Source organism: Periplaneta americana, chromosome 10 (genome assembly GCF_040183065.1).
Source record: "Periplaneta americana isolate PAMFEO1 chromosome 10, P.americana_PAMFEO1_priV1, whole genome shotgun sequence".
NCBI classification, from domain to species: domain Eukaryota; kingdom Metazoa; phylum Arthropoda; class Insecta; order Blattodea; family Blattidae; genus Periplaneta; species Periplaneta americana.
Genome location: NC_091126.1, coordinates 387,122 through 412,316, shown reverse-complemented (window position 1 = coordinate 412,316; position 25,195 = coordinate 387,122). Strand labels below are relative to the sequence as shown.

Here is a 25,195-nt window from a genome sequence, read left to right as displayed (position 1 = left end):
CATTATGTTGCTGAAAGGGAGAAAGCTGGACTTTTGGCTTTATCGTAAAAAGCCAGCCGGACGTTCACAAAATACTAAAAAAGCAGGACATATCCAGCAAAATCCGGATGTCTGGTCACCCTACTTCTGCTACAAATGCAATAAACTTGGTAGGAGGATGGAAATCTGATAAAGTGAAAATTCAATCATCTTCAATCTTTGGTCCCAAAACTTTTGCATAGAGATATAATTGTGGTTTAATATGCACATGGATCATTGTTCTTGCAGAACTGTATAGTCGTGATGTGCCAAACCCATATTATTATTATTATTATTATTATTATTATTATTATTATTATTATTATTATTATTATTATTAAGTTCATGCAGCCCATGTTCCAAAGGAAATAATTTTATGAAAATTAACATATACCAGCACACATCTCCACACTACTTACCTAAAATCTACCACTATATGCATACAGGTGAAAAATATAAGCTAAACCAATAATAAAAATGAAATTATGGCTAAAATTGTGATTGTTTCATACACAAATTTAATGTTTTCTAGTAATATTTCTTTCTCATTCTCCTAAAATTTTACATAATTATATATTTTTATACTCTTTTATTCATTCAGCCATGTTTAACATACTTCACATGTACACTATTATTACAAATGGGTTTAAACCAGTGATTGGGCAAAGTACGGCCCACAGGCCAGATGTGGTCTTCTGACAGGTTCAATGTGGCCTGTGACAGGATTCAAAATCCAAATTTTTTTTTTTTTTTAAGAGGAAAAGAAGAAAAAAATGTGTTTTATACACTGTTTTTCTATTTCATAGCCAGAGATTAATACATAAACTATCTACAAAATGTGCATTAACATTTAATTGAAAGTAACCACTTGATAGTACATTAACCTGCAGACATTTGCCTGAAAAATAATATGCTATAAAACTGAAAACTGCACCCAACTTCAGTGATAAGTGACAAAACAGCAACTAAAAACGAAAAATTAATTCAGAATTCTGTGTTTTTAAAGATGAGTGGACTTTGAAGTACTTTCCAAAAACTTTCAAAGATAAGGTATTTTGTTTTACTCTTAATGAAACTGTGGCAGTCTACAAAGAATTTAACATTTCCTGGCATTTCAACACTAAGCACAGCAATTCCAGTTATGAGCCATGACTGAACCTGATATCACTAGCTATACATGCAAGCTGCATGCTCAGTGTTGTGTCCTGACAAAATATAAGTTGTCAGGATAAACAATTATTACTCCTAGAATCGAAGCCATGCATGAAAACCCAACATCACAGCTACAATCAAGAACTGAACAGATTAAATTTTGTTTTATCACTATGGACAAAAACACTAACATAAGCAATACTGCTCAGTTATTAGTGTTTGTAAGAGGTGCTGATGAAAACATTTTTATTACCGAGGAACTGACTTAAGTGCGATCATTAAAAGGAACTGTAGCAGGGTCAGGCTTTTTCGTGAGTTTCTGCAAGGCCTCTCTACTATGAAAGTACCATTACCAGTATATGCAATATTACAATGGCTGGAGGGAAGAAATCTGGGTTTGTTGGGATATTAACTAAGAATACATCAAGACGTTCTATGTAAATTTGCTTGATGTCATTGTTTAGCTTGTTAATACTATTCATTTGCAAAGGCTTGTTCACAGAAAATTTTAAGAGTTTCTTTAAGCTGCATACTCCGGTGTATTCTACTACACAGTGAACACTCTGGTGTACTCTACTACACAGAAGTACAGGGCGAATAAGGGAGCAGAAGTATTCCTCATTCACACGGCTTTCGGAATTCGCGTTTTTCACTATCTTTGCTACAAGAACAAACTGAATGTGACATTACAAGGAAGAAATACATTTGTGAATGATATCTCGGATCACCTGAGAGGATTTAAAATGCAACTTGTACTCTGCTAATCAGCTAGTAAAGAATGATTTGTTCCACTTCCAGAGGCTAAAATCAATTGTGCCAGTGATGGAAGACAAACTTGTCAACTATGAGGCCAGCATCAGAAGACTCTCTTGAATTTTAACAGAGGTTTCAAGACGTCGAAATCACTGAACAAGAATTGGATATGTTCAGTGTTCCATTTAATGTGAAGTGCAGCTTGAAATGAGTTATTATGTAACACTTAAATGAAGCAGTTCTTTCTTAACATCCCAAAACTTGACTTCTACAGGTCCTTATCGAAATCAAGATTCCTAAATTTTATATAACAAGCACAGAAGGTTGTCACCAAGTATGCATCTTCATATATACATGAGCAAGTGTATTCCACATTGAAACTTCGAAAACAAAGAGAATGACAGCTTCATACTTAGTTTCACTTCTGAAAGTCACCTTCCAGTTGGAAAAGCTCACATACCATTCATCACACACTCCTATATATATCCATAGAATAACTAATAATAGGCAAATAGGCCTTAGGTATTGCAATAGTTTTATAAAATTTATTTTTGCAGCATTTCAATAAACTACCTTGGCCTGCCTCGTGTATTTCTTCTTTCTTTTGGCTTGTTCCCAGAAAAGTTTGCCCATCACAAGTTTAAACAAATAAGAACAAATGGAATAATCGAAATATAATAGTAGCGTAAAATTATTCATTACGCTAATAATTAAATGAAATAATGAAGTGGAACTCTCATAATTCAATCCTAGAATCCTGTGCATATTAGTGCGACATTACTTACCTTATTATATTCTCTGAGTAAAAACTGCAACTAATGCTTGGTGTCCACTAGAGAGTTGAGACAGAGTAATCTCAGGTAATCTGTCCACTAGTGTCAACATCTCAGAACTGGGTCCTCTAGAATCTACAGTTAAGCAAATTAATCTTTAAATTGTTGCACTTTCTTCTGACAAACGAGGTACTGTACGTCGAAAACTGCACAAACAATGTGCTGCCATTATTGTCATGTAAAGCATTTTAAAATGTAGAAAACCACCACAGAAGAGAAAAAGTTGAGTAAAAAATTGGGTTCATTGTCGACAGAGTACAGAAGCATGTTCAACACTATTGAATGAATTTCGCTTAGAAAACTCTCAACAATTTAAAAACTTTGTCAGGATGTCGGCAGAACAACTGCAGTATTAATAAATTTAATTGGACCACGAATGCGAGATGCAATTCCTGTAATGGTACATTACATACTTTAGCATCAGGAAAGTGATTTTTAATTAATTTTATAGTATGACAAATCGAGTTTGCTTTGTCTCACTGTCTTTATAATATATTTAGTAAACTTATAAGCCTACAATATAATTCTTTGAAACACTGATATTTATTAACACACTTCTTCCCTCATAAACTATACTTACCGTACTGTAATGATAAAATTATGAACACTAAAAAAAATGTAATTATTTAACAGGAGTTCAAGTAAACAACATTTTTAGGAAATGAAAAGAAAGAATGGAGAGAAATTAAATAATTGATTATAAATGACTTTTTTTTTAAATATATAGCCTTTTTAGACGAAAACCTTAATATTAGTTTGTAAGTTGCACTGCAAAATGATAAGACCAACTGACTAACTTCGTCATGTAAAGAGAAAAACTGAAATAAAATATATTGCAACTTAAGTACATCAAATAATATGGCCTGTATCATAGGGCTAGTTAGAAATAAACGCATTCATTGCACACAAGTTGGAAGACAGAAAATAGTCCTGTTGCAAAATGATAAGACCAAGATGAATACTTTGTGACCTTCGTACTCATATGCTTTGCTGCAGCCTTGTGTCTGTTGTGCACGAATAAGTAGTATGGGTCAGAAGGCAGGGTTGTCCAGCTTCGAACAAGAACAGGTTAAAGTCTAGAAAAGAGGATATGTTCGTCTTGGGAAAAAGCAGGTCACCATGTGTGATAAATAACTTCCTGAAGGTATGAAATAATTATGGAACAAAAAAGTCGCCTGGAAGACCTCAAAACTTACGCATCAACAAAAGAGGTATGTGATTAGAAAGCTCAGTGCTGGTGGATCATCACTGGGACAACTTGCTCGTGATCCCACTATCAATGTTCACAAATCGACGTTGTCCAGGCTAGTCAGACAGACAAACAAGTTGAAATACAATAGAAGACGCAAGCTTGTCTAATGGTGCACCATAAACAGAGATGTGTTGACTGGGCTAAGGAACACGTCACCTGGAAGGAACAATGGAAGAGTGTAATATTCAGTAATGAAAAGAAATTCAACTTGGACGGTTCTGATGGCTGGGCATACTACTGGTATGACCTCAGAAAAGACTAGGAAGTGTTTTCAAGGAGGAAGCAAGAAGAAAAGTCTGATGGTCTGGGGTAGAATCAGATGTGGAGGGAAAGCACATCTTGCATTCCCTGCAGGTCATATGAAAGCCATACACTATCAGAGACTACTTGAAGAGCAGCTTTTACCTGTTGCTGAGAGAAATGGAGCAGGAAATTGGATATTTCAGCAGGACAATGCAACCACCCACATTGCCGGATCCACAAGGGATTGGTTTCATCACAAAAGATGCGTCATGAAATGACACTCTAGAGAATATATGGAGAATCTTATGCAGGTCAATTTATTGGGTTGCAAAGCAATATGCTAGTGAACAGAAATTAAAGACCTCTATTATATCTGCATGGAATGATCTTCAACTGTCTGTGTTGCAGAAGCTTGGAGAGACCATGAAGGATCGTGTGTTTCAGGTAGTTTGGAAAAAGGGTTCAATTGTAGGATATTAATGACATTAATGACAAGTGGTCTTATCATTTTGGAACAGGACAGTTTTTTATATTCAGCAGTGTCTGAAAGGAATGCATTTGTTTGTAACTAATCATTTGATAAAGGTTATATAATTTTATGTATTTCAGTTAAAATAGATTTGATTTTTTCATCAGTTGGTCTTATCATTTTGCAACGCATTAGTATGTTTTTTAACTATAGGTAGAAAAGCCAAGTATGAACTAACTGCTGAGGAAATATGGGTTGTTGCTAGACTGAAATATTTAATAATAACTGCAAATTGAATCTTTAAAACAGTATGCATGATCAAGGTCATTAAACAGTCAGTATATCCATACAAATGTGTGATGTAAAGTTAAGCACAATAACTAGTAGAACTTGGTGGACTGCCAGTGATCTAGTATTGACTGTAGATTATAGCTTGTTTAGCGATTCTTACAGCAGCCTCCAGTATGTATTTTGCATTACAATATGCTCAATAGAAAGTAACAGTTGCTACACATGAGAAATATATGAAGGTGTATGATTTCTTTATTTAGCAATATTCTTTTCTTGCATGTTACGTATCACAAAATCTAGTCAAATTAAGTTTGACATGTATCGAAATATGTTTACAATTCAGTTGCAGCCACTTCATTACTGGTATCACATTTCCTTCTTGCACAAAAGGCGAAGGTGTAATTTATGTTGATGAAGACAATCTGCTTCGTCCTCATTAGGCCTCTGAGCTCTAGAGCTGGATATTCTTTTATGTCCACTGTTTGTTTAAACAAATCATCAGAGTAGGTTTCTGAAATCTCTTTTATTTTTTATTTTTGTCTCTTGTTTCAACACTTGTATATTCTGCTTAATTTTCAAAATCTATTAGCGCTGTTTTAGGTTCTGAGACAGCATCTCTGTTGGAAAGTTGTTCAGGCTGGGGGGGGGGGGGGGAAAGAGAGAAGTTTTATATGTGTACCACATATACCCAGGTAGTACAGCATTTACAAGTTTCCAAGTTCAACAACAGAATGGCTGAGGTATGCAGATGCTTTTCATGAAGTAATGCAAATTCCTCTACTGTTAGAGAACACTAGATGGAAATCTTCTTGTAATTCAAGGAACACATAATAGCAATAGTTTGTATTTTAATTATAAAAACTCTCATAGTGTTTTATTGGTCATAGCTGATGCTCATTGCAGGTTACTATTTACTCATGATGGCTGTGTCTGATAGAGGAGTTCCCTAAACAAAACATTACAACATCAAAAACCATTCATCCAAATATGTCTTTGCCATATCCATTCTGTGATCAACCTGAACTGAACAGAATATTCAACTACAAGTTTAGCAGGGCCAATCAAGTATCATGGCAAAGAGATTTCGAGTTATTTGAATACCTATTACTATAACTTAACAGTCTAATAGAGTAACAAATGCTGTTCTGGCAATTATGCTAATTTCCATCAAAGACTGGTGGTTTCTCAATCGATTCAAAAGATCCTAGTACTGGCACTCATTCAACCACGCCAAGTAACTGGCATCAAGAGAATGCCTCAGAAAATACAGCAAGGGACTCGACATAACTATGCAATATCTCAGAAATTATTTTAAATATTATTTAATGACTCCAATTGGCGACATTGAATGTGAAATTGTGAGGAGGAGGAATTGACGATTTTATGAAGAGTGTACAATGGAAAGCACTTAAATATTTTATTTGATACTATTATTTTTAAATGTAGGCCTGTATTTTTCTAATTGCCTTTAACTGACTTTGAATCATATTCATTATAATAACATAATTGAAGTGGTGGATTCCAAACTGGCCTAAGTCAAACTGACAAGTTTTGCAAATGATGACAAAACAGATCAAACAAATTTGACAGTCCTAGTGCTTGTATATTTTATTTAATTCATTCTGACACTTCTCTTAAATATTTAGAGTTACTTACTCTTCTTGTTATACAGATTTCTTGAACTTATTATTTTTCGAATGGTTCTAAGTCAAGACTTCTGAGACTTCAGAAAATAAACACTATAGACAATATAAAAGAAAAAAATAAGAGGTACATTTTTCTTTTTATACATGAACATTAGACGCACATACATAGAAATGTTAAATAGTTTAATAGAAGAAAGCAATATACTGCCATATTAAGCAAAAAAACATGTGAAATGAAAATGTAGCTGATCACTACTTACATCTTAAGTTTTGTAATATTTCAATATGACTGTAAAATATTAAAGCAGACTAATATTACAAACATTAAAACCAGATGTTTGAAATGGACAGGGCATGTAGCACATATGGGCGAATCCAGAAATGCATGTAGAGTGTTAGTTGGGAGGCCGGAAGGAAAAAGATCTTTGGGAAGGCCGAGACATAGATGGGAGGATAATATTAAAGTGGATTTGAGGGAGGTGTGATATGATGGTAGGGACTGGATTAATCTTGCTCGGGATAGGGACAGATGGCGGGTTTATGTGAGGGCGGCAATAAACCTCCGTATTCTCTAAAAGCTTTTTATAAGTAAGTAATCTTACAAACACAAAATAACTTTTGTTATTTCCTAGAAAATAATCTTTACTTTATCATGTAATTTAATTTACAGTTCAAAACAATGGTTCTTTCTCACCACAGTGAACAAACACATTATTGTTATCACCTTCAATACATTCCAACGCATTTTCATAGAACTACTTGTCTTCTCGACTACCACACGAATATAATTCTTTAAGGAAACCACTGAAATATTGTTGAAAATGCCTTTTTCTTTGTAAAAACAATACATAACTCACCAGAAGTGTATGTATCTCTGGCACCCAATGTGTAAGAATTCTTGAAATAAATTACAACTCTTTGATCTCTTAATCTGAAAGGAAATTTCTGTTTCATTGCCTTCTTGCAACATAGGCCTAGTCCACACCTGTGGAGTAACGGTCAGCGTGTCTGGCCGCGAAACCAGGTGGCCCGGGTTCGAATCCCAGTCAGGGCAAGTTATCTGGTTGAGGTTTTTTTCTGGGGTTTTCCCTCAACCCAATACGAGCAAATGTTGGGTAACTTTCGGTGTTGGACCCCGGACTCATTTCACCGGCATTATCACCTTCATATCATTCAGACGCTAAATAACCTAGATGTTGATACAGCATCGTAAAATAACCCAATAAAAAAAATAAAAAAAAAAAAATAAAACACAGGCCTAACTTAGCTTTGCCAGTCTTTACCCACAATCTTTACAGTGTCACCTTCTTTTTGTAAATATCATAATATATTTCTGGATCTTTCATCTTTTCTAACTTTTCGAATTTTTCTCCTTGCGACCAAAATTCTATCAGAAGGCATGTAGCTGTGACCCTCAACAATTTTTATTCCACATGACGTTGATGTCCGTCCAATTTTTTGCCATCATCCAAGCACCCACCAACTCAGGATCACAGTTTGTCAACTATTAAAAGACATTCAGTATCGTACTAATGGCGATATTGATGCAAAATATTGCTTCACCCATGTATAAAAATCCGAGCCCTAATTATGACTCACCAAGTTTGATTGTGAAGGCATGACAGTCAAAGTAGAAACAATGAATTGAAGTGATGAAAAAAACTTCAAGTTACTCTTGAAAATGTCACCAGTTCCTGCTCCACTTTTCTATATTTTTCATTTCCTTCCTCTCTTGTAAAACCTGGAATATTTTAATGAATACAATTAAGAAAATATACAATACATCACTGGATTGTTAATAAACAAGTAAAATGAATATAAAGTCTATCATTAGAGTTAAAAAGTACCTACTTGATTCCTCAAATTATAAAGCTTTTGGTGCACTCCTTGTGTACTGCAACTGAAAGACTGCGCTGTTCTATATTCGCTGTGATTTGTATTCATAGCAACAGATAAGTTGCTTTGTTACAAACCCTTCACTTCATGTTAACACATGAGAGAACTCTTAACTCTACTGTGCCAACTGCTTGTTGAGCTTGCCACAGTGATTCAGTGGCAAGAGCACCACGCCCAGATTCGATCTCTGGCATACCCCTGATTTATGACTTGTGTTGGGCACACCAGGGGTTTTCTCCAGGAGCACTGGTTCTCCTGTGGCATCCGAACAAATTTCCATCATCACCTCATCTCTACGCAAATGTAGTGTGGACAGCTTTCAATGGTGCACTCTGAGCAACAACTCTGCCAGTAAATTTGACTTCACATGGATAATGACCAACAGTCAAGTACCCACCTTTAGTAGAAAAAACTCTCTACGTCAATCTCTGCTTTAACACAAAGTTCGCAGGTTGAAATTCCACTTGCGAGATATTCCTTCACCTCAACTCGCGAATGGACACCAAGCTTAACAGATACTGCACATGTAACCCAGGATGCTAGAATATGCTCATCAAATTTTACACTTCCCATATCCAACCTCCTTCTCGATTTGTGTGTAGACATACATGCATCTGTTTGCTGTGGTACTCTCTGATGTGTGGCCGACTCTATCCGCTTTCCTTGCACGGCTAAAGCTAGCTGACTTGTAAGTGGTTGATTGCGAGCTAATAGTCTGTATGCCATAATTTGTACCCGCAACTGCTGCAGTTGACTTGAACTAAAAATAAGCTTTTGTGGTCCATCAACGAAGCTTCCTGATCCCTGAAAATAAACCGAACATGTATTGAACCTTCACATGCAGGTTCCTAATAAGTCAAAAATGGAAGATCACAATTAGTAATGAAGATGTACACCTTTTGACGAGGAAACTAAGTCCCACTTCGGAATAGCTCGGAAACTATAGTGTGAGCTGTGTTTACACACATGTTTTACATACAGAGATTCAAAGCCAATCTTTGTAACAAGAAGAAAGAGCTCTATTGTTAAGCCATGAAGACTTCATGGGGAATATGTTGTTTTGTAACATACACATATGTCGCTGTTACAACTTTATTTCATCCTTGGACCTTGATGCTTAATATTTCCCAATGTGAATCTCACATTAAGGGTATATGTACGTGAGCGACCACAAATATTATCAGAAAATGCAGGCTCTAAATTTCTAAAATTTTATAAGGAAATGAACTCACAATTGGACAAAAATTACAAGGTGCCTCAGCAAGACTTATTAAAACTTCAATATCTGATAAAAGTATAAAAATTTTATAAATAATATTTTTTAGAATTCACTTTTTACTTTAAATTAAATTTTCCAAAATTTCAAAATTTTCACACATATTGTTTCATAACTCCACAACATTAGAGATAGAATTCTGAAATCTTGTACACTGATTTAACATGCATTTATGCAAAAGGCAGACTACAATAATGCCCATTTCTTTGAAAATATAAAAATTAGGTGACAAAATATTATGTAAATTTTAATATATTTTGTATAGGACAAATAAAAAATTCATTGTACTAAAATAAACAACTCTACATGTCTGAGAGTAGTCTACTTTTCAAAAATACGTGTTTATTATATGCAGGAAAAATATTAAAGATGTCAGAGAGGCCAAACAATGTTACGGTTACCAAATGATGTAACTACGGACTTTTTGTTTTTGTTTTTTTTTTTTTTTTCATACTCTGATAAAACTGGTTTGAAAAATATTATTAGCAACCTTTTTTTTTTTTTTTTTTTTTTACACTTTTATCAGATATTTAAGTTCTAATAAGTCTTGTTGCAGTACATTGTAATTTTTATCCAATTGTGAGTTCATTTCCTTAAAAAGTCTTAGAAATTTAGAGCCTGCATTTTCTGATATTTGTGGTGGTTCACGTACATATACCCTTAATCCAAACGACAGACAAATTCACGCTACAGGAAAGTGACTATTTTCCATGTCAAAATGTGTACATGCATAGTAGATCAAAGTTCTTAAAGTATGTTATAAATCTAGAGTTGTTAATAACAGGCAAAGTTTGAAGACAACATTACATTTAAATTTTCGAGTCATTCCATGGGAATTATTGTATTCTACTAAAACTACATTGAACAGATCGAAAAAGTAACACTACAGTTAACCTAAAATACAATAATTTAGCATGTTTCTCCTACAGTCAAGAGCAGGTAGTCGTCGAGAACAGGTTGTCTTAGAGAGCAGGTAGAATGGGATGTGAACTAGTAGTGTACCAGGCGAGGATCGGTACCTGGGCAGAGCGGATGGTGAAGTGGATCCCGGCAGCTTCGGGCCAGGGGAGTGCAGAACCAACACTAAGCAGTTTTGTGATCCTGATACTAGCCATGCTGTTGGTGATTGGAGGAGTGGAACTGAACCCAGGACCTGTGGAACCTGTGAAGTGCGGAGTACGCAGGAACAATTTGAAAACTGGTCTTCTGTGCAGCACATGTTCGACGTCATTTCAGCTGCCAAAAACTCAAAGAGGGACCAGCATATTGAGGAGAACTGCATATTAGAGGTGTAAAGAATGTATGAGGGACATAGTTGTGACCATGGATACAGAAATTGAATCGCTGAAGAAAGAGGTGGCAGAACTGAAAGGGAAGCTGCAGCAGATGGAAGAAAGGCTGAGAGAGATGGAAGCAGAGAACAGGCGAATAAGCGAGGAACAACATGGGAGGTGAGCGAGGAGAAGCAGATATTAGTGATAGGAGATTCCTTTGTGCGACATGTGGGACAAGAAAATAAGGACCTCGAAGTGCTGTGCTACCTGGAGATACGAGTCAAAGAATGAGACACAAATTGGAGCAACAGGAGAAAAGGAACAAAAAACAATAATATTACATGTGGAGACCAATGACCTGAGGAGACGATTTGAGTATGTTATGGGAGATATGTACGACTTGGCAGTAAGGACGAAGGAGCTGTACCCTCAGGCAAAGATAATTATCAGCGGGATAATGCGGCAAAGAGATTTTCACTGGACTCGGATTGGGCGAATCAATGAGGCATTCGACTGGATGGCAGATAGAATGGGAGCAACATTCGTGGACCCAAATTCGTGGATCGGTGACAGGGACCTGGGACGTGACGGAGTCCATCTAAATCGAAGAGGAGCAAAGGAACTAGGAGCGCTGTTCTCGAGGGCGGCATCAATGCAGAGGAGCAACGACCGGGAATGACAGCAGCAAATGATATGTACCATTACAATGGCAGAGGAAGCAGCGATGACAGCAGCAACGGGAGAGACAGAGGCAGTAGCGGCGGCCACAGCGGAAACAACAGGGATCAGCAATATTATGTCATGTTATGGTAAGTGCATTGTCCTGCAGGTCAATTGTAGAACTATTTATAATAAATCAGTTGAATTTTGGAACCTAGTAGATTCACATAATCCTGACGTCATAATAGGAATGGAATCATGGCTTTCCAGTGAAGTAACAGACTCAGAAGTATTTAGAAACGATTATGTAACATACAGATGCGACCGAGTAGGAACAGGGGGAGGGGATTTCTGGAGACACATCAAGCTACAATGTTCCTTAAACTGTTCATACTAACATCACATGTTGAGATGCGCACATGCACACACACATACACTGTAGTATCTGAGGATAAACTCCTGGAATGTAAAGATGTTTATGGAATTATTAATTTAATTAGACTGCGGACTTTTTAGACATTAACCCCTCATTACTCTTCCTATGACATAGTGAATACATATGTACAGTAGATGATTTAGGTATGTTGTACCTACAGCAGAATATTGTTAATAAAAAATTAATAAATATGCCGAAATTAAAGAAACCCGTAAGTTACAATCACTTTTACAAGAGTCTGATAAGACAGTATTTTTCTAGTGATGGGAAAACAAGCAAATGCAATGTACTCTAAAAATCACTGTGTTCAGAGATGGTTCATACAACAGCATTGCCACTCTAAAGCGCACGAAAACCACCTTAAAATTTACCAACTGGACGAAGAGAAAGGAACATCAACTTCATTTCCATTTAATTAAACTGAATTCTTTTAAGATTATGTCATGCGTTTGTTTTTGCTGATATCCCATCTCGAAAACTTGGAAATTCTTGCATGAAGAATTCCTAGAAATATACATGAACAGGAAATTTCCAAGTGATTCAACGTTATGGAAATATTATTTGCAAATTTGCTATAAAAAGTGGTAGCTACCTAAAGGATATAGTAGAAAATAATAAAATTTGAGTCTCAGAAGACAAAACCAAAGATTCTGCAAATAGATGGGTAGCAAACTTTATTGAGTTCATTATGAACAAAGTAAATATTGCACTGTTAGCATTATTGTAGAATCTTCTCACTATCTTGAGAAAAAAATAATTATATTCACAATCGACTCCTGATAATTCGCAGTAATTAATGCACGAACTTTTATCCGCAAAATTTGTTATTATTATTTAAAGTCCTGTGAAAATTACTCTGACAGGTTTAATAATTACTAAAATACACTTTAAAATAAAGTGAAAAATGTGAAATAGTGTAAAACATTTTGAAACATTATGTTTATTTTTACTTGGTTATTTAACGACGCTGTATCAACTACGAGGTTATTTAGCATCGATAGCATTGGTGATAGCGAGACGATATTTGGAGAGATGAGGCAGAGGATTCACCATAGATTACCTGACATTTGCCTTATGGTTGGAGAAAACCTCGGAAAAAACCCAACCAGATAATCAGCTCAAGCAGGAATCGAACCTGCGCCTAAGCGCAACTCCAGATCAGCAGGAAAGCGCCTTAGCCGACTGAGCTATGCCGGTGGCCATCATGACGTTCTACAGTAATGCAGTGGGATAGAATCTTAAAATAAGAAACAAAAGTCTTACAAAATATCATAAGACACTTTAGTTTAACAAAAAATGTCATATTTTCCTTGTTTCTTAGAAGACTGTTCATTTTTTCTCATTTTAGATCACACATTCTTTGAGAAGAGAGAGAGCGTAAATCTATTGAAAACGGAAATGACGTTACTTCGCCCTCTAAAAAAAAATAAGATCGCGAATTACCAGTAAAGTGAATTAACTGCACGCGAATTACTGGGAGTCGACTGTATATTGTATTTTAAAATAAGCAAATGAAATGAATGATTAGTTGCACTGAAGATCTTATTTTCGTTTATGTTAAACAAGGTATGTATTTTGCCATTTATATTCTACTTTTTCACTTACTTAAAATGAAAATAACAAATGTAATATGAGTATATTGTGTGTGAATGTGGACGTTAAACTTTCAATATGGCGAGAAGGATTGCTTAGAGTAATATAAATTTCACATACATGTGAAATGATTTTAAATTTATATTATGTACTACATCATCTCATCTGACTACCCATTCTGCTCACCACGACATATGTGTAAACATTGCTTCCGTTGGGTTTGAATGCAATCTGCTACTGAACCCTATTAAGAACTGTGTTTAGAAGAGATTTCATGTCCAGTTGCAGTTAACTTGCGATAAGTGTCTAAAAGATCCGCAATCTAATTATAACTTAAACTTACATAGGAGTGTTCCATACCTGTACTACTCGGGAAGATTCTACTTGGCCTGTAGAATTGTAAGTGGCCTGCCGCGCACGAAGAGCAAGAAGCTGCGAATAGCGAGGGTCACTCTGCATGCCCTTCTCTTCCATAGTGCCGATTGCTCTCTGAAGAGCCTGGTATGTATCCTGTAAGAGAGATCAGTACAAATACCTTCCCTCTCATTCTTCTCCATGCATCACATCTCAACTCTTCCTCTCTACTTACTGCACACAATGCAATGACTTGTCCACACTGTAGTTTAACTTTCCACCGCAGGATCACTAGTCACTGACCTTTAACTATATTGGTTCATATGGTACATAACCATAAATGAAACTTTATACGTGCATTTGAAATCACATTTAAACAATTCATGTAACAAATGTACTATGGAATATTATATTATTTACTTAATTGATGTGTTCTATAAGTTTATGCATCGGGATGCATTTATTTTCAATATAAACAGAGTGGTACTTCGTCCTTATATCCTGTGCACTTTTCTCGACAAGGGTTTAGAGTAAAGTAGCTATTTTCTTATATCTTGCCTCTTCTGACACTGTCCAACAAAAATTACTAATGCAGCGCCTGAGGAATTTGTTTAATAAAAGGCCACAGAACAGGATGTAGACAATCTTTAATTCTCTTTAAGGGATTTTTATCTTTGTATATGTATGGAAGAGAGATCTTTGCTGCAGAATCGAAGACACAGACTATTTTCAGGAATTTGAATGTAGAGTAAAATATTCTCCTTTGTTGAGGTTTTTTTTAAGAGAGAGAGATGCAGGGATATCGACATCTTTAGATATAAATAATTGTTTATAATTTTCACAATTGAGATTGTCCTTCAAAATTCGTATCAAATAACTAGAAATAACTGCTAATGTTGCTAAAGTTAATGTGGATTCAATGTTATTGTTGCCATTTTCTAAGTCTTCTAAGGTGGGAGAAAGAATTTCTATTAATAATGTTGAATTTATTATTATTATTATTATTATTATTATTATTACTACTACTATTATTATTTCAATTTTCATTCTGTGATATATTATTGGTTATTGATTGTGGTGCCACGTCTCTAGACAGCATATTCTGAATTCCTGTACTATCATCAATAGCATTAGCATTCAGAGATGCAGATATGCCTGTAGATTTTATGAATGGCCTGGACAACAACTACTGCATTTGTCTGGTCATTACTCCTACTCATTCTCCATATGGAACTAAACAGAATTTCAATTTGATTGCAGGAGAACTTTCTTGGGAGTACAAAATGAAAACTTAACAAAAGAAAGTATTTAATGCACTGTGCAGATGAAATAGTTGTCACAATAATGGTATCATAAGTTTCTTTATTCAGAAACTGAGTCTTCCGATTTGTGCAAAGATCAAGGTAATTCAGAAAATCATTGTCCAACCAATCAAGTCTAGAATCATCTACTTAAAAAAATATCTTCAAGTCTCGTCATGAGAATGGATATGATCTTAAACCAAGTCATTATTTCCAGGTCCACCGCTGTGGAGTAATGCTGAGCATGCCTGATCGTGATTCAAATTCTGGTTGGGAGAAGTTACCTAGTTGTGTGAGATTTTACCTCAACCCAATAAGAGCAAATGCTGGGTAACTTTCAGCAGTTGACCCTGGACTCATTTCACTGACATTATCACCTTCATCTCATTCAGATGCTAGATAACCATAGCAGTTAATAAAGCGTCGTAAAATAACCAATAAAAAATATTATACATCTTGATTACACAACTTTTAACACTGTATCACTTCGGAATATGTATTATAATATGACTTTCTTGTGTTAAATTCTATCGTACCTGGTTTACATGTTTCGACCTATTATTGGTCTTCTTCAGAACTGGTCATTGCTGGTCTTGGCGCCTCTTGTTTTGTTTCCTGTGAGGGTGTTTTTGTGTAGTGTAATGTGGAGTCAAAGAGTGTGTGTGTTCTGATAGATACTAGATACAGATACTAGAACAAATGCTCAAAAACAACAACACACCACAAGAACACATTAAAGAAATCATCCACACCACAGACATCATCACAAAACAAAACCACTTCACATAGAATAACAAATATTACACTCAAACCGAAGGCCTACCCATGGGATCACCCATCTCCAGCATACTAGCAGAAATATTCTTACACCACATAGTACATACATACATACATACATACTAAACAAAGACAACAACAAACACGCAGACAACATCATATACTGGCACAGATACGTATATGACATACTAATACTATACAAAGGAAACAAAAGACAGATCCAAAACCTGCATCAACACATAAACAAAATACACCCAAAGTTATGCTACACATTAGAAATCGAAAACAACAAATCCATAAATTTTCTAGACATCACAATAACAAATGTCGACAACAAACACACATTCAAAGTATACAAAAAAAAACCCACAACAACAAAAACAACACACATACACAATACATCCAACCACCCAACACAACACAAACAAGCTGCATTCCGAACAATGGTATACAGACTACTCAACACACCAATGAACCAACAGGATTACAAAGAAGAGCTAAACAATCAAATACATAGCACAAGAAAATGGATACAACCCCAATATAATAGACAACATAATACGTAAGACAAAACAATCACAAAAAAACATAATACAACACAAGAACAAGAACACAAAAAATATATCACACTAACATACGAAAACAAAAACACACAAAAGATTGCAACCTTATTCAAGAAATTAAATTAAAACATCGCATACAGAACAAATAACACTCTACAAAAAAATATCTCAACACACAAACAACACAAACAAACAAACAAATACAACCACACAGGCGTATACAAACTCAAATATAACACCTGCAACAACTTCTATATAGGACAGACAGGCAGATCATTTCAAACACGTTACAAAGACCACATCACAGCCATAACAAAATTACAAAACACCTCCACATATGCAGAACACATCACAAATGCCAACCACACCTACAGAGACATCAACACAGACATGGAAATACTACACATCCTAACAAAAATCCAGAAACTAAACACACTAGAACAATATGAAATATATAGACACACAAAAACACACCCCAATGAAATTCTCAACACACAACTCAATTTCAGAACACACACTCTTTGACTCCACATTACACTACACAAACACATTCTCACAGAAACAAAACAAGAGGCGCCAAGAGCAACGTCCAGTTCTGATGAAGACCAATAATAGGTCGAAACATGTAAACCAGGTATAATAGAATTTAAAAAAAAAATCATATAATACATATACCGAAAAAATATTATTTCCAGGAACTACAATTTATCACACTCCTCAAAGCCTGTTAATCCGAATGTTGGACCATGATCTTTTAAAGTAATTAGAGAAGTAGTAACACCTTCAGAAAATATTTGCACGACTCTCTTAACATTCATCTTTAGAAAGTTACTGGGATTTAAATGTTTTTCTGTAAGGAATCAGACAGACTTCCAGACTTCAGTCTTCTGAATATTGTACAACATTCTAAGGTACTTGAGACTTATTGAACTGTCATTATTATTGAGAAAGAGACTTCTGACATTTTGTATTATATGACAGTAATCATATGAAGGAATCAAGAGAATTTTCTATTTGTGGTTTAGGATGTCCTCCATACATTTCAGAGAACATCATGACATTGGTCATGTGGTTGTCAGTAACAATACTAATTACAATAAATTCTACTTCTGAAATAACATTCAGTTCCATTCCTGTAAAGTTATTAATAAAATAATAATGCACAGGACCTAATGACCTACTGAGTGAAGCATACTTATGGTTTCTTCATGCTCAGCCCTGCAATTTCAATAGAGCCATACAAAACATAGAAAGAAGCAAGAACAGTATAATAGAAAGTGATAGCAGTACTTCAATAGACATGAAATAATAGAGTCAAGGAAGGCTGAACATACATCTCTCTACATGTGAAAGATGTCCTTAGAAGGGATGAAATATATGAATGCACTGCAGCTTCTTTCAGAAGAGAAGCTGATGAATATTATGAAACTTGTACAGATTATCTACATAAGTGGAGTCTTACACTTGATGAATTGGATGTCTTTAAGTGGATGATGCTGAAGAAAAAACCTGAATGGAAACATGTTGAAGACACAGTTTGCTACCTAAGGAATAGGGCATCCACATTGATGAATCTGTCTTGTTTGATCAAGTGGTCGTTCTTAAAAGTGTCTATGAGGGAAAGAAAGTGGAATGGAATGATAAAATGTCATCATAAATGGGTAGACTTTTTTGAGAATTGTAACTGCAAAGAGCAGTATTCAGAACTTCTGAACATGTGCAAATACCCATTTGCCATACCTTCCCATAACGGGAACATGGAAAGAATATTTTCTTTGATGAAGATGTAATGGGCTGAGGGAAGAAGCAGGCTGGAAGATGATACTTTATCTGCAATACTTCAGGTTTTGTGTAATTATAGTATGGATTGTGTGGACTGCTACCACTATCAAGAAAGCAGGAAGTGCAGGAAAATATCCATGGCTCACAGCTTCTGCTTCTTAGGTAATTGATATAACTGTATCCATCTCTATAATTGCTAATATTACCTGTCATTTTCTAATTGTATTTTGTGTGTTCTGATAATTTAGTCTCGCAAATGGCAATCTTTGTGACAACAGGTGTTTCGGGAGGGATGTCCCTGATTTTGATTCTTTGAATTTGGTCACCCTATTTCTACATGTAAGCTAGACCAATGCATTTTTATATAAAGAACAACAACACAGCAGATTGCAGTTTGTCCAGCACTGAACTGACTCTTATCTACTGAAGCACACCCATGCATGAGGCATGACAGCCTAAGAGCTGGAGGGGGCTGATTTAGATATTCATAATAATAATAATAATAATAATAATAATAATAATAATAATAATAATAATAATAATAATAATAATAATAACAACACCATTCTGCATGGATTTTGTTGTTCTGAAATAAATGAGCGTTTCTGAATCACAATTTCACACTGATTGCAAAAATGAAATCTGTTTTCATGTACCGCGTCAGAATTTTTTACAATTCAAAACTGTATGTGTTTTCAATATTTTTCGTAATATAGTACTATTACAGTCGAATTTATCAGTGATAGGTTATCGTATTTAGTACTTAAGGGTAGATGGTGTGATATCATAGTTATAAATGCTCACGCCCCTACAGAAGAGAAAGACGACCATATCAAGGATAGCTTCTATGAGGAATTGGAACACACATATGATCAGTTACCTAGATATCACACGAAAATTTTATTAGGAATTTCAATGCTAAAGTAGGACAGGAGGATATTTTTAAACCGACTACTGGAAAAGAGAGCCTACACGTAACTAGTAATGATAATGGAGTTAGGTTAGTCAACTTTGCCACATCAAAAAATTTAACTGTCAAAAGTACATTTCCCCATAAGGATATACATAAATATATTTGGACTTCTCCAGATGGATTGACACACAACCAGATAGATCACATCTTGATAGATAAAAGAAGACATACTATATAGTAGACATTCGGACCTTCAGGGGGGCAGATTGTAATTCTGACCATTATTTGATAATTGGAGAACTAAGAGAAAGACTATCAGTAGCCAGGTAAGTAGAGCAAAAAGTTAATATTAGAAGATTCAATATTCCGAAATTAAAGGACGAGGAAACTAAGCAACATTATCAGGTCGAAATTTCAAATAGGTTTGCCATATTAGCAAGTTCCGACAAAGATGAGGAAGAGGTAGATGTTCATAGCGTGTGGGAAAATATCCGAGACAATAACAAAATTGCAGCTGAGCAGAGCATAGGTTACTATGAAACTAAGAAAAAGAAACCGTGGTTTGAAGAAGATTGTTGCATGGTAGCAGAAAGAAGGAAACTGGCAAAATTGAAATTCTTACAGGATCCAGTTGAGGAGAATAGAGATAATTATTTCAATAAAAGACGGGAAGCAAATCGTACACTTAGAAATAAAAAGGGAGATTACTTGAAGGAAAAAATGAATGAGGTAGAAACAAATAGTAAGAATAAAAACATTAGAGATTTATATAGGGACATAAAGGAATTTAAGAATGGATATCAGGCAAGGGCAAACGTGATCAAGGATTAGAATGGTGACTTGCTTGCAGATTCTCATTCAATACTGAACAGATGGAAAAACTGTTTTGGGCAACTACTAAATATACATAGGCCTAATAGAAATGATCAGGACGAAATTGAAATACAAACTGCTGAACCATTTATACCCGACCCCACACTTTCTGAAGTCGAAATTGCGATAGAAAATCTGAAAAATTATAAGTCTCCAGGTATCGATCAAATTCCAGCAGAATTAATACTAGAGGGTGGAAGCGCATTATCTAACGAAATTTATAAGCTTGTACTTGCTATTTGGGAAAAGGAAATTGTACCAGAACAATGGAAGGAATCCATAATCGTACCTATCTTTAAGAAGGGAGACAAGACTAACTCTAGTAACTTTCGAGGAATATCACTTTTGTTGATGTCGTACAAAATTTTGTCCAATATTCTTTTGAGAAGATTAACTCCATATGTAGATGAAATTATTGGGGATCATCAGTATGGTTTTAGGCGTAGTAGATCAATTATTGATCAGATATTTTGCATTAGACAGATAATGAAGAAAAAAATGGGAGTATAAGGGTACAGTGCATCAGTTATTCATAGATTTCAAAAAGGCATATGATCGGTTAAGAGAGAAGTTTTATATGATATTCTTAATGAATTTGGCATTCCCAAGAAACTAGTTCGATTAATTAAAATGTGTCTCAGTGAAACATAGAGCAGAGTCCATATAGGTCAGTTTCTGTCAGATGAATTTCCAATTCACTGTGGACTAAAGCAAGGAGATGCACTATCACCTTTACTTTTTAACTTTGCTCTAGAGTATGTCATTAGGAAAGTCCAAGATACAGTAGCGTGCAAATTAATCCGAACATGACATATTTTTACATTTTCTGTCATTGTTGGCCTCACAGCTGCTCATACCGCTTTAATTGACAACTGTAGTACGAGTAATTCCCTTGTTGAAGGTCTGTCATTATTTTTTTTTATAATATGTGATATTTTGCCTGTCGTTTTGTACTTATAAGCATTTCAGTTGTGTTGAAGACTTAATACTGCAATCCTGTGTACATTCTGTCGTCTTCACAAATGGATACAACTCCACGAAAACGGTCTAAAATTATAACATTAGCAGAGCATTCTTCTATGACACAGAGGCAAATTGCTGCAGAATGTCACATCGGTTTGGCTACTGTTAATTCGATCATAAAACGATACAGGGAGACTGGATCCATCACACCCCAGAAAAAAGGAAACTGTGGCCGGAAAAGGAAGACTTCACCTGCAGATGATTGTTTAATTGTCAGGAAAAGTAAATTAAATCCTAGACTAACTGCTGTCGACTTAATCCGCGAGTTAATGGCTACCACTGGGGCGAATATTCACGTCACAACAGTGCGGCATAGGCTTTTGGAAGCTGGACGAAGAGCTCGTAAGCCTATTAAGAAGCAACTGCTAACCCCTGTTATGTGCAAAAAACGCTTAATGTGGGCAAAATTACATCAACACTGGACAGTGAATGACTGGAAGAATGTACTTTTTTCTGATGAGTCTCATTTCGAGGTCCACGGCCACCGTGTTTCTTACGTACGGAAAGGATCCAAAAAAGTAACAGCAGCTCATCTCCAACAAGCACCCAAATACCCCCCCAAAGTAATGTTTTGGGGTTGTTTTACACATGAAGGGCCTGGAGCATTAATACCTATCAAGGTAATGATGAATTCTGACAAATATATTCACTTATTGAAAACCAGAATCATACCCCAGCTGCAAAAATCATTTCCGGATGGCAGAGGTGTATTCCAACAAGACCTGGCACCATGTCATATGTCTCGAAAAACTACAGAATTCTTCAACAAGAAGATTCAGGGACTCCCCTGGCCAGGCAACTCACCCGACATCAACCCCAATGAGAACTTGTGGTCAATTTGCAAAAGAAGAATGCAAAAAATGGATTGTTCTACAAAGGAGAAGATGATTTCTCCTCTCATTGGTGTATGGTTTCGCCATGAAGAAATGAAGAATATTTGTGGGAAATTAGTGGTATCCATGTCAAATCGTCTCAGAGCTGTTATTAGGAACAAGGGAGGCCACATAGATTACTGAGGTATGTCTTAGATCCTTTTTTTATCCCGTTTGAGTGTTTTTGCATAAGTAATTACGTTGTTCGGATTAATTTGCACGCTACTGCAACAGAGAGGGTTTGAAATTGAATGGGTTACATCAGCTGCTTGTCTATAAGGATGACGTGAATATGTTAGGTTAAAATCCACAAACAATTAGGGATAATGCGGGAATTTTACTTGAAGCAAGTAAAGAAATATGTTTGGAAGTAAATCCCGAAAAGACAAAGTATATGATTATGTCTCGTGACCAGAATATTGTACGAAATGGAAATATAAAAATTTGAAATTTATCCCTTGAAGAGGTAGAAAAATTCAAATACCTTGCAGCAACAGTAACAAATATAAATGATACTCAAGAGGAAATTAAACACAGAATAAATATGGGAAATGACTGTTATTATTCGGTTGAGGAGCTTTTATCATCCAATCTGCTGTCAAAAAATCTGAAAGTTAGAATTTATAAAACTTTTATATTACCGGTTGTTCTTTATGGTTGTAAAACTTGGACTCTCACTTTGAGAGAAGAACATATGTTAAGGGTGTTTGAGAATAAGGTGCTTAGGAAAATATTTGGGGCTAAGAGGGATGAAGTTACAGGAGAATGGAGAAAGTTACACAACACAGAACTGCACGCATTGTATTCTTCACCCGATATAATTAGGAAAATTAAATCCAGACTTTTGAGATGGGCAGGGCATGTAGCATGCATGGGCGAATCCAGAAATGCATATAGTGTTACCTGAGAGGCCAGAGGGAAAAAGATCTTTGGGAAAGCCGAGATGGGAAGATAATATTAAAATGGATTTGAGGGAAGTGGGATATGATAATAGAGACTGGATTAATCTTGCTTAGGATAGGGACCAATGGCGGGCTTATGTGAGGGCAGCAATGAACCTCCAGGTTCCTTAAAAGCCAGTAAGTAATATTACAGTGTGCTTGTCATTTGTTAGAAAGGCACAACAGCATATAATAATTTAAACTTTATTACTTAAAATGTGAAATAATATATTTTATTATGTTTATATTTGAGATTTATTAAAATCCACTAACTATATTCTCCCTTAGGGGATGTATAAAATTGTATCTTCCCCCTTAAAATGAACCGAGGTTAAGACATTTGTTGTTTATTCTTGAAGATTTTTATCTGTCTGCACCCAACATTATCTATAAACAGAAATTTGAAATGTTTAGTGTCTCAGTCATAAAAAATTATGAAGGAAATATTTACTCTTAGAGACTGCTATTAAAACTAACAACGAATTAGAGAAATGGCAGAGGTCCCAATATATATTGATTTATGGAAGTGCAATCCAGCTTATGAGGCTACAGATTTCCTTCCTGAGATAATAAACCTATCCCCTTTTAAAAGTGGTTTTAAAATTAGAGGTTCAGTTTTGTGTTGTTGGTTGTCGTGTAAGTGAAGTGTGTGAGTTCTCATTTTTCTGCGAGAGTACAACATGTGAAATTAGGTTTAATAAAACAGTTTGTGAAAACTCTAGATACAGACAGTGAGTGCTTTAAATACCTTTGTGTTTCATTTCCTTCATTAGCCTATGAAAAAATTAAAGCTGGTGTATTCGTTGGCCCACAAATTCGAAAATTGATGGACAGTCAGTTCAAGAATACTATGAGCCAAGATGTAAAGATGCCTGGCATGCTTTCAGAAATGTTTTTAATTTCCTTGGAAATAAAAAAGACCCAAATTATGTTAACATAGTGAAAGTGATGCTACAAAATTTCAAACTGATTGGCTGCAACTTGAGTGTCAATTTATATAAAACAACAGTTTCAAATAAAAGTGATCCAAATATTAATATTATGATTATGCTATATTAATATAACTTAATACATACCTGTCCTGATATTTGAGGCATTGGTGATCCCTGTGCATTAGGCATTATCCCACCAGCACAATAGGCTGTCATATGGGGGTGATGTGAAGGAGATGCCACTTGCCGACCTGGACTTGGAGGAGGTCCTGGAGACATTACCTGCTGTGGAGGACCCATTGGAGAGGTAGTTTGCTGCTGTGATTGTGTTGAGGGAGGTGGAGTCTGGGGAGGTGGCATAGGGGAAGGTGTCTGTGGTGGAGGTGGCCCCATGGGTGATGTCACTGAAGTGACAGGACCGTGACACTCCATTGATTATATCTGCAAACAAATTATTACATAAGCACACTGCACATTTCACTTAAATTTGTTTCCCTATATTTCAAGAACAGAAACATTGTTTTTAACCCTATGCCGGTGTGCGAGGTGTTTCCCTCATTTCCCTCCAAGCAGCTCAGTACAGGTTGACTATTTGCTATCATATTATTTATATTTTTTTGTTATACACGGATAGTTTATTGCAGAATAGTAACTAATCTCAGACCATTATTTCATCAAGGTTACACAAGGGCAGCGGTCGACAAATCGCGTGGCTTGCAGCAATTACGTCATCTCTGCAGGGGCAAATACTGAATCTCTTTATGTATTACAGGTTGCGTTGCCTGTGACACAATCTTATATGATGTTCTGTTGATCCATGCACAAGGGGATCAATACTACGTCCTGATTGTCATATGTAAAATTCACCCATAGATCATTAATTTTACCAACTATTAAGGGGAAGTCACCAGCGCAAAATAAATACCGTATTTTCTCGAATACCTCGCACCCTTGAATAAGCAGCACACTCCATTTTTGAAAGGCTAGAAGAAAAAAATTTCAACAAATGTATTCACGACAAATCAAAAACACAATTAAACACAAATACAGTTCACTTAATTTTAGGTTTTTG

At 35.5% G+C, this 25,195-nt stretch overlaps 1 protein-coding gene across 8 annotated transcripts in view; it reads right to left on the bottom strand.

Moving 5' to 3' along the window:
• The window catches only part of LOC138707363 (ATP-dependent helicase brm-like), a 233,327-nt gene that overhangs the window by 192,126 nt on the left and 16,006 nt on the right, over nt 1–25,195 (bottom strand). For all 8 annotated transcript variants that reach the window (XR_011334196.1, XM_069836654.1, XM_069836649.1 and 5 more), the window contains 3 exons: nt 24,268–24,564; nt 14,153–14,302; nt 9,162–9,357 (listed from right to left, as the gene is read on the bottom strand). Coding sequence is in view for 7 of the 8 variants with exons in the window: in XM_069836654.1 (XP_069692755.1) it covers nt 9,162–9,357; nt 14,153–14,302; nt 24,268–24,555 (634 nt within the window). In the remaining variant the exon portion in view is untranslated. The remainder of the gene's footprint in view (nt 1–9,161; nt 9,358–14,152; nt 14,303–24,267; nt 24,565–25,195) is intronic.